The 16393-nt window shown below is 38.7% G+C and overlaps 2 protein-coding genes across 5 annotated transcripts in view; both read left to right on the top strand.

Annotated features, from left to right (window-relative positions):
* The first annotated feature begins 48 nt into the window (after nt 1-48).
* LOC121371115 lies at nt 49-2714 on the top strand. The gene has a single exon (XM_041496774.1). The coding sequence runs from the start codon at nt 750-752 to the stop codon at nt 2217-2219; it is 1470 nt and encodes a 489-aa protein (XP_041352708.1). The 5' UTR covers nt 49-749; the 3' UTR covers nt 2220-2714.
* A 13337-nt stretch (nt 2715-16051) lies between these two features.
* Nucleotides 16052-16393, top strand: part of LOC121371112 (spectrin beta chain, non-erythrocytic 5-like) — a 232079-nt gene continuing 231737 nt past the window's right edge. For all 4 annotated transcript variants that reach the window (XM_041496769.1, XM_041496770.1, XM_041496766.1 and 1 more), the window contains exon 1: nt 16052-16183. The gene's annotated coding sequence lies outside the window, so the exon portion shown is untranslated. The remainder of the gene's footprint in view (nt 16184-16393) is intronic.

Below are 16393 nucleotides of genomic sequence, written 5' to 3'. Positions count from 1 at the left end.
TTTTCTATGATAATCTCATTCCACCCGATCAGAATAAGATGTAATTCCGTTAGGCCCTTGTAATATAGTTCAAAGGTTCAAACGTGCTGAGATTCTGATAATATTTACAATGTTAAATCCATGATACCTTTTGTACGGTGTGAACGAAAATGCAAGGACGTCATGACAAATTAAGTAATTTACTGTTATTAGTGACAGCACAAGTATTAGTCTTGTTTGGATAAAAAAAAAAAAATAAAAAAAAAATACCATTATTTCTGTTCAGAACTAATCTCTCTTAATCTAGAGTGCAAGATTCTGTTAATAATCTTTTACAATGGCAGGTCAGCATGGATTATTACCGTTTCGTTCCCGTGTTAAGCGTTTGTAAAGGGATAATCTTATGGATCAAGATTTTCGCACAGTAAGCACGGGTAACAAGACTACGTGCGTTGGACAACAAAGAGTGCGTGCAAGGAAAGTTCACTGATTGTTTTTACCTTGTTAGTGAGGACCACATCGCTTAGAAAACACGGAACCTTTCTCATTCAACTTTCATTCTAATAAACCACTGCTGGCTTTCAGTATATAGTATTTAAAGAAAAAATATGATTCTAATGGATATATGCAAATTTCTCCTATAATTATAATAAATAAATATATCTTTCAACAAACATGAAACTGAATTACGTGAGGATATATATATAAAAAAAAATAATAGTGTGTTCACAAACTAATATTCGTGGAGTTAACTAAAAAAGAAAAGGAAAATGGATGTTCGAATGCCAGTGTTAGAAATTAAAGACTTGTCCACGACGTTTGGTTTAGACATCACTGTTCCAAACGGGGGACTTGTGGCATCTGCCGCAAATCAGAGAGCTTACAAAGCAGAATGTAAGAAGATCTATGACGATTTCCTACTAACGATGAGTAACTACTTTCACGAAGAAACCATTGTTAAGAAGCAGCTTGAGAAACTCCAGACGCAAAACAAGGGGGCAAACAAAGCTAATAATGCAGTTGTGACTGGACGAATATATAGTAGTGCTGGATTACGGAAGGGTGGGTTTGTCACGAACTTCAATAGACCCAAGACCGTTCAAGGCTTGACAACTTCCACGCCAGATTTTTCAAGACACGGAAAGGGGATAAATAGTATAAAAAGCGCACATTCCGTATGTACCACTGGATCATACGACGGCGTTATGGACCAAAGAGCGGATTATTCATCCGACAGACGAGTCAGAATGAAGCAGGACGTCTTCTTAAAACTCGGTTCAGACTCGATGGATGTCAAGTTTCAAAACAAACAAGGGAAGTTCATCATGAAACCAATATCCTCCAAGAAGAAAGCTAAAAGTACTCCTTCAACAGAGGTTCCTGGACAAAAGCAGAGTCAGTTCCGTGAAAAGATGGCTCTAGTGCGACGTCGCACAAATTTCAAATCGCCGACACTTTCGTCCGATTTAAAAATCAACAATATTGTTGCGATTCAGAGATCTCTACAAGGACTACCCTCTAAGAGAATGACCGTAAGAGAAGTGATGGGCAAAGCTATCGACAGGAAAGCTCGAATGTTCAGAGTACAAGTGGACGAAGAGTCTGGCTCGGAGAGGAATCAACGCATCAACATGATGACGATGAACAGGTCGGTGGACATGGAGTCTGACACGTACTACGAAGAGGACGAGGAGTCCTACAGCAGCGACGGCCACGGTGGTATTAGAAAAGTAGAGATAAGAGAAAATTCTGTTTACTCTCCAGGAACTACCGATATGCCTGATCCGTACATGGAAGCGGGTGCGCGGAGGTTTGACTCTTTACCCACAACCAGTAGATCGGCCATTGAGATGGCCATTGTGCGCCTTGGTTTTCACGACCTGCCATACACTGTTCCCACTGCATTTAACTCGAGGGTCAGCCCAAGGGGATTGTACATGGATGCCAACAGACTTAAAGGAAAGACCTTTCTCGCGTACGACAAAAACACTGGTGTAGCAAACGTGAGTGCTCGAATGACACGAGCCCCGCTGACCATCTCGGCAGACGCGATGACACCAAGGCGATCAAAGATTCACAGTCACCGGGATTCGGTAGCTTTCATTAAACAAGCGCAGGATGAGGATATGGAACGAGAAAAGAAGTTAAACTGTTGGAGGCAACGGATGACGTTTGTGTCTCTGAAACAAGGCAGTCTGGCCCGCGTTTTATCGGGTTCAGGGAGATCTGCAGCTACTTAAACGGATATTTCAATGTGATTTATTGTATATACTCGTGTATTTAAAAATAACAGAAATAACAGAAAACACAAAATAAAGCTTGTATAATCCTTATATCAACTTCAAGAAAGTGAAATCCATAGATGTCGAGAAGTGTGTGGTAAATTTTGAACAGGGCAGTGGAGTTAGGCTGCCATACTAATTTCGAGATCCTCAAATCCACCAAAGACCAAAGACATAATGAGCTACCCTATCCCTACCATTTAAAAATTCTCTGTGGCGTTCCTGCGATCCCAAATATTGTCAATGAAGCCAACGTAGAATATTCGGGCACCCAGGTTTTCATTTGTTTATGTGATGGTCTGCGAGGTGTATTATTCACACTCTTTCGTCACCAAAATCCGTACGCGTTGTAAAGAAACTACAGCTAATCAGATATTATTTTTATTTTTATTTTTTTTCTAGTTGGAGAAAAGCTTGTAGTATTGTGCCATGGTCATTTATAAATCCCCTCCCCCCCCCCCCCCCCCCCCCCCCCCGATTTGATGTTAGGTTATGTATAGTACACACACAAGCACGTAACTGTGGTAGACTTACTGGAAATACATTTATTAGGCCTAATCTATATTTAAATTATGATTTGCACATATATAATGCAATTTTTCGCTATATCGAAGGGAGTGAGTGCACAATTTGAAATGTGATTGAATTGTATGTCAATAGATCGTATGTGGCGTATGTACTGTTGTTTCAAGATGTAAATGAATAAAGGCAGTATATTTTCCAATACAATTATTGTGATATGCACAGTATATATATTGATATGGTATGTGGAATTAACCATGCAAAAATAAATTTACAAGCTTATATAAGGCAAAACATACTTTCTTTGTATATATGTGGTAACATATTTCCAGTAGACGCGCAAGACAAAATTTAATGTACACTGACTTACCAAGTGAACTTTAGTTTGGTTTACTTACAGATGACAAAATGCTTCTTCTTTTTTTTTTACCTGTTTTTAAGTATGGTATTGGGTGTGTTCGGTGCAAGGACTGACTGTTGAAACTGTTAACAGTGTTTTTCATAAATACACTTAAAGATTAAAGGTGCATGACCTCCTAAAAACATTGAACGGTTCTTCAGGTTGAAACTTGGAGTTTCTTGCTCAGAATATTTTGTGTTATATACATTAAGACAACAAAGGACACAGAATATATATACAATGTATATATATATATATATATATATATGTGTGTGTATATTCTTTGTTCTTTTGTTGTTTTAATGTCTACAGATGGTAAATCAGTGGTTTCATTTGACGGTTTGGCGTGTTCCAAACCTTAGCAGGTGCGTGTCCAAGAGGAGGCGGTTTGGGGGTCGAAATATGCTTGCTCAAAGAATCCGGATGAACATAATTCGAATTTCCTCCAAACGCGCACGCGCACACTTTGTTGGTTGTACGTTTCTGCAAGTACTTGCTAAATCGCCATGACTTATGATGATCCATAAGTGATCATAAATATAAGCGTTTGTTGGTCTCCAGATAAGATTTCAAATTTTGGGACTACGAAGTACAGCATGAATCGATTATACACCCAAAAATAAAGTCCACGTGAAACATTACTATTTCAAAGAAGAAATACTTTTAGACAGAAACACCATATGATATTGTTAAAGCACCATAAATATTTTAATGAAACTTTGTATAACTAAAAAAAAAGTATATCATGTATATCATGTATGTCTACTGTATGGTAATTTCGACATTTGGTTGAAAGAAAAAGAGCTCAACTCTCTGCCGTTAAATAATCTACTTTTACCGAAAAGGAAGGATATGTTTTATTTAACGACGCACTCAGCACATTTTATTGACGGTTATATGGCGTCAGACATATGGTTAAGGACCACACAGATATTGAGAGAGGACACCCGCTGTTGCCACTTCATGGGCTACTCTGTTCCGATTAACAGCAATGGATCTTTTATATGCACCACCTCATAGACAGGATAGCACATACCACGGCCTTTGGTGTACAAGTCGTGGTGCACTGGCTGGAGCGAGAAATAGCCCAATGGGTCCACTATCAGGGTTTATAAAAAAGCTGCACTTTTCCGTTTAAACGGGTGAGAGGTGAAAGGGTGAGGCTATTGTTTCAAGAACACCAGTCATTATACCCGGACTTTCATACCTGATTTATTTGTGTGGGTTTTGTTTTCTTAGGAATTGAGGGGCGGGATGTAGCCCAGTGGTACAGCGCTCGCTCGATGCGCGGTCGGTCTGGGATCGATCCCCGTCGGTGGGCCCATTGGGCTATTTCTCATTCCAGCCCGTGCACCACGACTGGTATATCAAAGGCCGTGGTATGTACTAACCTGTCTGTGGGATGGTGCATATAAAAGATCCCTTGCTGCTAATACGAAAAGAGTAGCCCATGAAGTGGCAACATCGGGTTTCCTCTCATTATCTGTGTGGTCTATAACCATATGTTTGACGCCATATAACCGTAAAATAACAAATGTGTTGAGTGCGCCGTTAAATAAAACATTTCTCTTTTTCTCATAGGAATTGAATTCCTACCGGGCTTAAATTTCGTTTACACCGATTTCAGTGGCTTAGTGATTAAACGACCGGACTTAATTAACCGGCCTCGATGGTGTCGTGGTTGCAAGACATAAGGCTGGTAGGTACATGGTTCGCCATTAATAACTAAGCACTAACCCATTGTCCTGGACAGATAGCTCAGATAGCTGAGGTGTGTGTGTGTGTGTGTGTGTGTGTGTGTGTGTGTGTGTGTGTGTGTGTGTCCAGGACAACGTGCTTGAAACTTAATTGGATATAAGCACGAAAGTAAGTTGAAATGAATGAATAAACTATCGGACTTAATTAAGGCTGGTAGATACTGCGTTCGCACCCAGAATGACGTGTTACGGCTCGACTTCTCTCAACGAGTGCCCCACGACTAGTATATCAAATATTATATACTGTCTTTTCTATGGGAATGTGCATGTAATGGATTCCATCTCGGCCTTTTGGACGGTAGCCCTGTAACCATCCCCTGGATCCTACAACGGATTTTAATAGCCATTATAAAATGTATCCCATTTGTAGTAATTCTTTTACAGACCAAGAGCTTGATACGCAGTCAGTATGGAATCGATCCCCTTTGGTGAGCCTATTTGGCTATTTTTTGCTCTAGCCAGTGCACCACGACTGGTATACCAAAGACCGTGGTATGTGCGGATGGTGCATGTAACAGATCCCTTACTACTAATGGAAAAATATAGCAGGTGTCCTCTCTAAGACTGTAAAAATTACCAAATGTTTGACACCCAATAGCTGATGATTAATAAATCAATGTGCTCTAGTGGTGTCGTTAAACAAAACAAAAGTTTTTACAGACCAGGTATCGACTTCCATCTTCCTCCTAAATAGCAGCGCACAGACCTGCCTAAACACACCATATGTTATTGTACTAACCCTTTATTGTTTACCTGCTATTCATTTATAAGATGTAGCCATAAATAACATTCTCGGGTCAGTTGTATGGGTGTGTTGTGTGTTTTTGCAGGACAACATTTTCACCATGAAATGTTTTAATGGAAAGTTTGCGTGTTAGTGGCATTAGGGGAAAGGTGTATAGCCAAACTTTCCAGTGTTTGAGTATATTTGTGCCGACCTAGAAACGACAGCTAAAATAAACAATACATGAAATAAATCGAATTTAATCCCAAGACGCTCATTACACGCAATACAAATATTGAAACCAGGGACTCCAGCTGAGAAACATTGTCCGGATTGAAAAACCTTTACCGACACAATCTTCTTGAACCGTTCACTGCCGGGCAAATAGGTACTTGCCGACGTGTTTAAAAGGTCCAACAGCGACCTGGCGCGTTCTTGATCACTGGATATATTGGCTCACGTGAAACGCTAATGTTGTTTATTTGATATATAAGTACTAGAGCGACCACTCGTAGGTTTCCTATATGACAACGCGTACCTTGAGGAATTGTTCGTACTATTTTACGGTCTGTAGTGCCGGGTAAACATTGTAGCTGCCGACTGAACACAACCAATCAACTTTCTTTCAAGACATATAAATAAGACATCGGGTAATATATGTGAATGTATTTGGATGTTAAATGCTTAAAACATTTAAAACTGTTTTCTTCGTTCGAAATGGCACAAAGGTTTAATACTTTTAAATTTATTTTTGCCATTTAAAACATTCGTATAATGCTACGCTTGTGTATTTAAAATGGTTCCTGTTGGATGCCTAATGTTGTAAAATAAGGCAAGGCCTAATCAAGTGGATACAATAGTTAAATTCAATTATTTTCCAACTTGAAACATTATTCTAGAAGGTGCAGATGACGAATGAACACCATCGAGCCAATGGAATATTTGTCGAAACTTTACTAAACTCAGGTATGAACGTTATTAGTTGTTTTATTCAGTGGGCTCATATTTGGTCGAATATAGTCACCTGGTACTGTGCGGGGATACGTTTTGGAGGAAACGTACATTTTTTTTCTTTCAAATAATAATATTAACAGTGATGAACGGGGTGTAAACACGTGATGAAAGTTCACCATCATGTCCATTAACGTACTCCCGTGTATCGCAGAAGATACAGAAGCTGATTCAACGGTTCGGAATACTGAACATGATTTGACTGTAAGTGTAAAGCATGATGTCAGCTATACACCCATAAATGAGCAGCAACTATTACCTGAGAACCAGAAGCCACACAGTCCAGCATCGTTTAACAAATACAGTGGAATTGAGGAAACAGTTTCAAGTAGTTCGAAGAAAGTGCTTTCAAGCAAGACCAAGAAAATTGTCAGTGATGCAACAGAAGTGTCCCATAAGGAAAATATAAGTACAACCTGTAGTGATCGAAATAATAATAATAATAATAATAATAATAATAATAATAATAATAATATATCAAAATACAGACGTGTACAGTCTGCAGAGAGCTCTAGAAAGGCTAGCCCTTGGGTAATAAAGTTGACTAAGAAGGAAATTGAGGCGCTGCTTCCTCGCAGAAGTCACTTTAGTTGTCACGACAAGGCTCTTAGGGAAGCTGGTTTCATCTCTGAAGAACTTAAAACCAGGAAATTTGAACGAACGGAAAGAAGAAAAATATTTCGGAACAAGTTGCTTGAAGCACATAATGGCACAAACAATTTTGAAAATAGCACTTCAAACAATGGGGAAACACCCTTGTCGTCCGAGGAGCTGAATGGTGATTCGTCTGATTCTGGTGTGAAAGGTAAATCGACGTTTAGATTTCGAAAGAAGCAAGAGGACTTACAGAAAGTCGAGCATAAAGCTTTGACGGAATATCTTAAATATGTTAAGGAAAACACGAATGAATATCTTGAACATCTGAGTCGTAGGCAGACGTCCTACGAGAACTTGGCGGTAAGACATCTGATAAAGACGGCCATGATTTTTCAGAGAGGTCATCACGGGGTTCCATATACAAGTCCAACTGTGCGCGCCTCTCATACTCTCAACACCAGGTTTGCTGACCCGGGTCTGTGGCAGCAGCTGAACAGAGAGGCGGCCAGTAAGCGGTTAATAAGGAAGGAGAGCACGATTTCAAAACTAACTACAGAAAAAGAAAAGGATACAAAAGCTGATTCTGATGAACCGAAGACAGATTACGAAAGGGTGTTGTCCAGGGCGGAAAGGTGGGCAAAGACCGTCTCGACAGCTCAGTTTCTGAGGGCTCGCCAAGAGGCTTTGAAGGAGGTCGAAGAGGAAGATGTTGACGTCACAAAATGGTGGATAACAATGAAGAATTGTGGTTACATTCGACGGGCACATACATCGATATTAGACTGAGCAAGTCGTTATGATATGGTTTCAGAAAAGATTCCTGAAGTACAAGAAGAAGGGAAAGGAAAGTCATTTGTATTTAAATACCTCATTATATTGTTTAATCGCAGCTATTGGGTGTATATCGACGTCGCAAAATGGTGGATAGCAATGAAGAATTGTGGTTACATTTGACGGGCACATACATCGATATGGCTCCAAAAAAGATTCCAACGGTCTAAGAAGAAAAGAAAGGAAAGACATTTTTATTTTTAAACACTGCAATATACTGTTTAATCGCAGTTATTGGGTATTTGTGATTATTATGCTTAGATCAAAGATTTAGAGAGAAATACCTGCTATTGCCACATAAGCTATATTCCTTCTTGTTATCAGGAAAACCTTTAATACACAGTTTCAGAGAGAAGATAGGACAGCACATACCAAGTATGGATCATTAACTGGAACGAGAAATATTCATGTGAGTCTACCGAGGATAATCAAAGAATACATTAACATCTTGGGCAACTGGATAGTGGTGAAAGACAGTTGGGAAGACAGGAGATTTCAAACGTGTATTTCAATTTTGCTCAGGAATTCCTATACAGACTTAAAATCAAATATTGTTGTTTCAAAACAAAGCTTGTGCTCATGCAGTAAGTCTTTGAAATTATGTCACTGTCCTTGGATTAATGTGCAATACTGAATTAATGAAAAAAATATTTCGTTTTTGGGGCGTGAGGGAAATCAAAGGCGATGTGCCTTATTCTGTACTCGCCTATACCAAATCATCAGCACCGGAAATCGACATATATAGCCTATCCATAGCATACTTTATAACAAAATGAAACTGTTTGATTGTCGTTAATATAGGGTTATGGTATAAGATGTTCATAATAAAGACGCATAATCAAAATCCAAAATAAACTTATGCATTGTACGTGCCGTAAACATAATATGTGCGTATCTACATCGCTGTAGTAAATTAAATGGTGATTGCTTTCCAAGATTTGCTACATTATAAATGTGTGTTTATTGTACATAATAGGTTTGACGTTTTTCTCAAGAAAACGTATCACACTTCACAGTAGGAAATGTCACAATGGATCAGTTTAATGATTCGTTAACAGAAAACATAATTAAACCGTTCGGCTTCGTTTGTCTAGGATTATAATAACCGCTCGTTCTATAGGTGCATTGCAACTGTCCGATTGTTAGGTGCTTTCAATAGACAACATTGGTATGTATTAAAGTGACAGACCCTAGTTTTTAAACACTATGTATTTTTCACTATTACAGCTGTTTTTGATATTTTAAATTAGAAGTACTATACTTATATTTTATTATTTAGAATATTCATTTTTGTACACCTGCAGTGGTTCTGGTCATCCAGGTTTTTGCAATACCCCAAAATGCATTTTTCATAATTCTAAAAACGCACGTACGTCTGAGAAATAATAGTTATCGAGGTAAGCTCTAGTTATTTTTAGACGGTATTTCCCTGTTTAAACATCGTAGACTTTAGCTGATAAGTTTATGTTTCTTTCTAGAGCACATTGATTTATTAATTATCTGCTATTGGATGTCAAATACTTGGTAATACTGAAAGAAAACCTACTACATTTTTCCATTAGTAGCAAGGGATCTTTTGTATGCACCATTCCACAGACAGGATAGCACATACCACCACGGCCTTTGATATACCAGCCATAGTGTACTGGCTGAAACGACAAATAGCCAGATTTGTAAAATGACAAATGCTGTTGACATGTTATATATTTTGTATAGTTACGTGGTATGCGCAAAGGATAGACAAAATAGCCTACATAATGATTCATGCTGGGCTGTAAAATTAAACTGTCGTGTAATAAAGAGATACCACTGAACTGTAATTTTTACATAAAACAGAATTTACCTGACACATGCTGGAAATTAACGAAAGTTGGAATCAACCAATAGAAACAGTCGCAGACAAAATGATCGAAATCGTATAAAATGATGCCAATAACCATATTGAACAAGCTGGCTAATGTAAAATATCGATATATAGATTATTATAATTATTGTTATTTAAATTACTGTATGATACGTCACTGCATGATGTAAAGTGCTATTCTTTAATATCGTGTTTGTTTTGATTTTACTGAACCTACATTATGGTTGTTGCCTATATTAAAGGATGGAAATGGTGGTCAGTTATAGCTTACTACCAACCACCCCCTACCCACCCACCCCATAGTACGTGCATAGCAGGAACTGGTAGTAAGATACATAGCAAACAAAAGTTTTGCAAAAAAGAAAATTTAAATTGTATCGATTTTAGCTGTACATTGCAAGTTGTCGGGGAGTTGAAGCAGTTTTACCTTCCAAATGACACTTTTTTCTGTAATAAAAAAAAAATCTTAAAAGCGTGGACTATTGTTTTAATGTTAAGCCTACTTCAAGTCGCATCGTGGGAACGCACCATTAATAGTTCCAGCTGATTCTCACAATAGCAACATACACACTTGAAAATACACAATGTGAAAAAGCAATCTGGAGACATTTTAACACGATATAGTCTGGACACGACCGTACATGCATACACCCATTATATCTCCGAAGTGGAGCTGATCACTGAACTAATTGTATGCCTGTATGAAGGACAATTTGGTGTGTCTGGTGATGCATGGATTAGAGTTGTACGAAAGTGATAACCACTTCATAAATACATTTTCTCTATTGTTATAAAAAGACAAATTTTGCTATCAAGTTAGAGCATGTCGTCAGTCTTAAGGTTTCTAATGCTCTAAATTCCATACGAATTCTTTGATATGGTATATATTTGTTTACAGATGGGCGCCAAGTCTCACATCTATGCTACATAGATTTAAATAGCCTCATTGCACACATCATCTGTACAATGAACGATTAATGTCTTCTGATCCGATGGAAAATATATATAAAAACGAAAATTCGCTGTGAACATGGGGTTCGAATGCCACCCCACCCACTCTGCAAAGGCGCCCGTCAAGCCAAGATATAGCTAGAGGATAGTACTAGAGTTTATACTAGACTACTCGTAGGGGGTTTCCTTTGAAAATTAAATGTTTGACATATCCAATAACCGATGAGTAATAAAGCAATGTGGTCTAGTGGTGTCGTAAACATAATAAATCTAAACCTTAACCCGCGTGCCATATCTCGAATATCATCTAATTTCTCTCTCTCTCTCTCTCTCTCTCTCTCTCTCTCTCTCTCTCTCTCTCTCTCTCTCTCTCTCTCTCTTCCCGTCGGTTTGGGCTATTTCTCGTTCTAGCTAATGCACCACAACTAGTATGTCAAAGGCCGTGGTATGTGCTATCCTGTCTGTGGGATGGTGCATATAAAAGATATCTTTCTACTAATGGAAAAATGTAGTGCGTTTCCTCTCTAAGACTATATGTCAAAAAAGCAAATGTTTGACATCCAATAGCCGATGATTAATAAATCAATGTGCTCTAGTGATGTCGTTAAACAAAACAATCAAATCAGTCCATGCTGCATAGAATAAAGATTGATTACTGACTTGATCTTTAAAAGGAAGCTTAGAAAGGGGGAAAGGTGGGAGACAAATTGATTGGTTATTGTGTTGTATAAGTGTTTTTACTTCTTCTTCTACTTCTTCTTCTTCGACACGTGATGCTTTCTAAATTGACCTTTACTTGAAGAAGTAGCTGAGTAACAAATCAAGGGAATAGTAGGCTACATATAAAATTTCATATTCAAAAGATGGCATACTTTTTAAGCATATCAACCTAACAGTGAAGAAATAAAACAAACCAAATTAAAATGGATTATACAGTCACAACAGTAACCCTACGTATAGGTCGTTGGAACAGTAAAACAGTAAAAATAAAAATAAATAAAAATAAATAAAAATAAACAAATAAATAATAAACCAGAACTAACGATTAAAATATCGCTACCTATAGCACTAAGTAAACTGACATTTTGGGTACCCCCCCCCCCCCCCCCCCCATCGCCTCCGAAAACGATATATAAAGAATGTTGATTTTGTATGGAATATTTCATCAACATTGTTTGTTTGTTTGTTTCAAATGCATACGCTGCCCACCCAACTATCCCCTAGCAACACAGACGTACGGGCTCCCATTTTTGTAGGGGGTCAGGCTGGCTTTTGCCCGAATTAAACAAAAATGCCCGAAACTGGATAGCAACATTTATTCATATTAGCATATACTACCAAACAGTTTTATAGGATTGCAAACGAATCATGCATTTTTTACATGGATTACAACTAATTTTGAGTGTAGGATGATGGAAATACGTATATGAAAATAAAATATATTGTGTATAAAAAGACTGTACATACTGAGTTTTCAAAATGTTTATAGTGACTGGGTAGTTTAAAATACGCTGTGTTAATTGTTAGGTTTTTTTGTGTTTCTTTCAGTAAAAGAATATTATATTCATAAACGTTAAAAGCGCAGACCCTACTTTCAACCCGTAACAATGGACACTAAGTTTGGTTAAGTTACAAACCTGTAACACATTTGGATAACGTTACAAGAGAGTGAATGTTCTGAAATATTTTATCAGAATTATATTTTACCTATGTCAGTAAAACAAAATAAATTATTGAACAACTATTACAAAAGTTACATCTGTTATTTAGTGGCTTATAAATTATTACAAATTACAACTGTTGGTGTGATTAGAACACATCTATAATTGGCAGACTGACAGAGACAAATTATTTAGTTACTGTACGTCTCACCTTGTGTACAGATTAAAATAAAAACAAAAGTTCAACAGTATTGATAATACCAATGAAAGTACAGAAGCCTTTCCTATGGAGTTATGAAAGACTTTAGAACTATTAAAAGGATATCAGAAATATTTTAAAAGTACTGAATTTACAAGAAATAAAGTTTTTTTAAAAACATGGTTTGTGTATAGCATTCACATTTCCACTGAGTTAACCCACTTGAAGAACTGCAACTGCCTGTATGAACTTTTCTATATATGTATGCAATGCCTTTCGTGTTAAGGCTCGGGTGAATTTCGTTTCGTCTTTTGTGGGATTGTGAGAGATGAGAGTACAATTAAGATGACAGTCTCCAAACTACCATTAGTTACGGGTTTGTTTTGCGCGGACACTTTAAAAACGAATAGCGTTTTACACTAGTTCAACTCAGTCGGTATAGGGTTTTTGTAGTAGGGTGAGATGGTCACTTGCAAACATTTGAACTAAAGCCTATAGACAGAAAGAACAAAAAGGTTTAACAACACTTGCGCACATTTTTTAACAGTGTCTATTAGTTGGCTACCATTTGGAAATTCTAAAACAAGGGCTAAATGGTAACAGAAGAAGCCCATTGTCCAAGACATTGGTTAATTGTTTGTAAAAGTCGGTGTTCTGGACTTATACCTCCCCTCTCAGGAGCATGTGCAGAGGAGGTCTTTCTATTGTATCAAGCGACGTTTTTAGTGAGTTCGAGTCGTACTTCCCCAGAAAATAATTTTTAAAAAGAAATTTTGCTTGGAGCAGGGGCGGTAGGTTTGACTCCCGAGCCCACGCCTCTGATAAAACTCTCTCTTGCTCTTGGTTGTATCGGTCACTAGATGCCAACCCAGCTCCTTCCAGCCATAAGTCCAATGGATTAACCAGTAAGCTACTGAGGTCAACTATTCCGATTTAAAGATATTATTTATTTATTTGAACTTTAGAACAGCCTTTCATATACTGCACGGCGGTCATTGATCACTTGTTCAAAACAGGGTGGGTGTCCTCTTAATACGTATTGGTTACTCCTGGGTGTTTTTGTGTTTACTCCTCATTCACTTTTTTCTTCACCGACGGCTTCAGGACAAATGGAGAACACCCAAAACAAGCTTAGTAAAAATGAGCACAGATTATCATTTTTTTTAGGAGGGGTTTTGTTTGTTTTGGGTGGGGTTTTTTTTATTAAAAAAATAATAATAATCAGACGCGTTTGCGGGGGGGGGGGGGGGGGGGGGTTCAAGGATCTCCCACTGCTCAAGATATTTTTTCTTTTACCCCAGCATATTTTCCCATGGTACTTAACTCGACCCCCCCCCCCCCCCCCCCCCCCCCCCCCCCCCCCCAATAAATTTTGCTGGCCACAGGCTAGACCCCGCGCAATAATTCCTGTAACCGCCTTTGTAAAGACGAGACACAAAAGATTCATTTTAGACTTCTACTTACTAAGATCCCTTAACCCTACTTACCATCCAAGTATCAGTCTGAATACCACCGTATTTAAAAGTGGTACTTAAACATATTGCCACGTCGCTACTCAATTACTTCAGACAAAGTGTTGTGTTGGCGTTCCTAGCAAGTATGCTTAGACTGTGGTAATGCTCTCGCCTAGTGCGCGGTCGGTCTAGGATCGATCCCCGTCGGTGGGCCCATAGTTCACCACGACTGGTATATCAAAGGCCGTGGTATGTGTTGTCCTGTCTGTGGGATGCCGCATATAAAAAATCACTTGCTACCAATGGGAAAATATAACGGGTTTCTGCTCTAAGATTATATGTAAAAATTATCAAATATTTGACATCCAACAGCCGATAATTAATAAATCAATGTGCTCTAGTGGTATCGTTAATCAAAACAAACTTTAACTTTTAACCTGGACTGCAAGTAACTCGTTCACTCCCGATCCATCCTATGGCGTCGGAAGATGACAGCAGTTGGAGAAGGGTGAGGGGGTTGTTTGATTGGGGAGGCAGTCTATTATTTCGGGGCAGTCCTCCCTTCCCACGTCTGGCCCCGACCCCTATACCATCTAAATGTATTACTTATTTTTTTAAGAAAAATAAATAAACAGACCTGGCGATTTGGATCTTTGCAAGAAATGGATACACAGGAAAATGTACCAGTTGCAATCAATATTGTACATAGTTGTACAGCTATTTCATAATGTCAAATTGATTCTTCAGCCAACACCACTTACGATAATAACTCTCTGGCACAGTTTTCCGTGGCCCTTCAGGTAATAATATAAATCAAGGTTCCAATTCACTCATGCCAAATAAAACCTTTTATCGATCTATTGTCGTGTAATTTGTATTTTAAAAACCCACCAAAAAAATCCAGTGGTAATTAGCCAAGCGCTAGCCCGAGTACTCTGACTGTAGAACCGGCTTCGGTGGTGTCGTCGTTAGGCCATCGGTCTACAGGCTGGTAGGTATTGGGTTCGGATCCCAGTCTAGGCATGATATTTTTTATCCAGATACCGACTCTAAACCCTGAGTGAGTGCTCCGCAAAGCTCAATAAGTAGGTGTAAACCACTTGCACCGACCAGTGATCCATAACTGGTTCAACAAAGGCCATGGTTTGTGTTATCCTGCCTGTGGGAAGTGCAAATAAAAGATCCCTTGCTGCTAATCGGAAGAGTAGCCCATTTTGTGGCGACAGCGGGTTTCCTCTAAAAAACAGCCGATGATAAGATAAAAAATCAATGTGCTCTAGTGGTGTCGTTAAATAAAACAAACTTTACTGACTGAAGAGGGCTAGACGGACATTTGGACATATATTCAGCCCTACCTACCAATGTCCGTCTAGCCCTCTACAGTCAGAGTACTCGGGCTAGCCAAACGCGTGTGCAGCGGATGTGTTTTGGGGGTCGAAACCTCTACCTGCTCAAGTAAATTTTGTTCCTTTTTTTTCAACATATTTTCCGAGGGAGCATGTCTCGACACCCCTATAAAATTCGCTCGCCATAGGCCCTCCCATGCTAAAATCCTTGCACACGCGCCTGTTGGCATGACATGTTTTGGTTAAACCGATTTCTCCTCTACATAATGTTTACTTAATTTTTCTTTTCTTTTTAAAAGATATAATATTATATTATATTTTTCTCCTTTAAAACAAGTTATTTTTTTTCATTTGTGGTTATTGTTGACACGGGTCAAATTATATACTGTCACTGTCCCGCCTTACAAATAATTGACGTGCCTGTCGCATGGGGGCGCTGATACAGGTATCCTTCAGGTGTTCGCGGCCATTGCTTTATTCAAAGAGATTGTGATATCGCTTTAAAGGTGATTTCGTTTCAAAAAGACTTGTCTCGTATTCAAGTGTTCTGGCGCAGCGGCGGAAGAAAAGGGGAATTTATTGTTTTAACAGTGGACCATTTTAAGGTAAGTTGTCACAGTGTGGATGTTTCTGCACAGGTCGATGACGAGTTTGTGTTGGCGGTAAATCTCAGCCGTGTCGTCTGATGTTACCTGCCAGTGCAGTGACAGTGACGTGCAGACGGGGGACGGATACGCTTGACTGATTTACATCAAAATACGTGGTAGATCTCAAGCTACTTGCATACGTACGTGTGGCGTGTTTATCAGCATCGG

Source organism: Gigantopelta aegis, chromosome 4, assembly GCF_016097555.1.
Source record: "Gigantopelta aegis isolate Gae_Host chromosome 4, Gae_host_genome, whole genome shotgun sequence".
NCBI lineage: Eukaryota > Metazoa > Mollusca > Gastropoda > Neomphalida > Peltospiridae > Gigantopelta > Gigantopelta aegis.
The sequence above is the reverse complement of the archived record's forward strand: the minus strand, read 5'-3'. Positions and strand labels throughout refer to the sequence as shown.

What these genes read in the sequence shown, in the direction of transcription:
- LOC121371115 (XM_041496774.1), top strand. Translation starts at nt 750, where the DNA reads ATGGATGTTCGAATGCCAGTGTTAGAAATTAAAGACTTGTCCACGACG.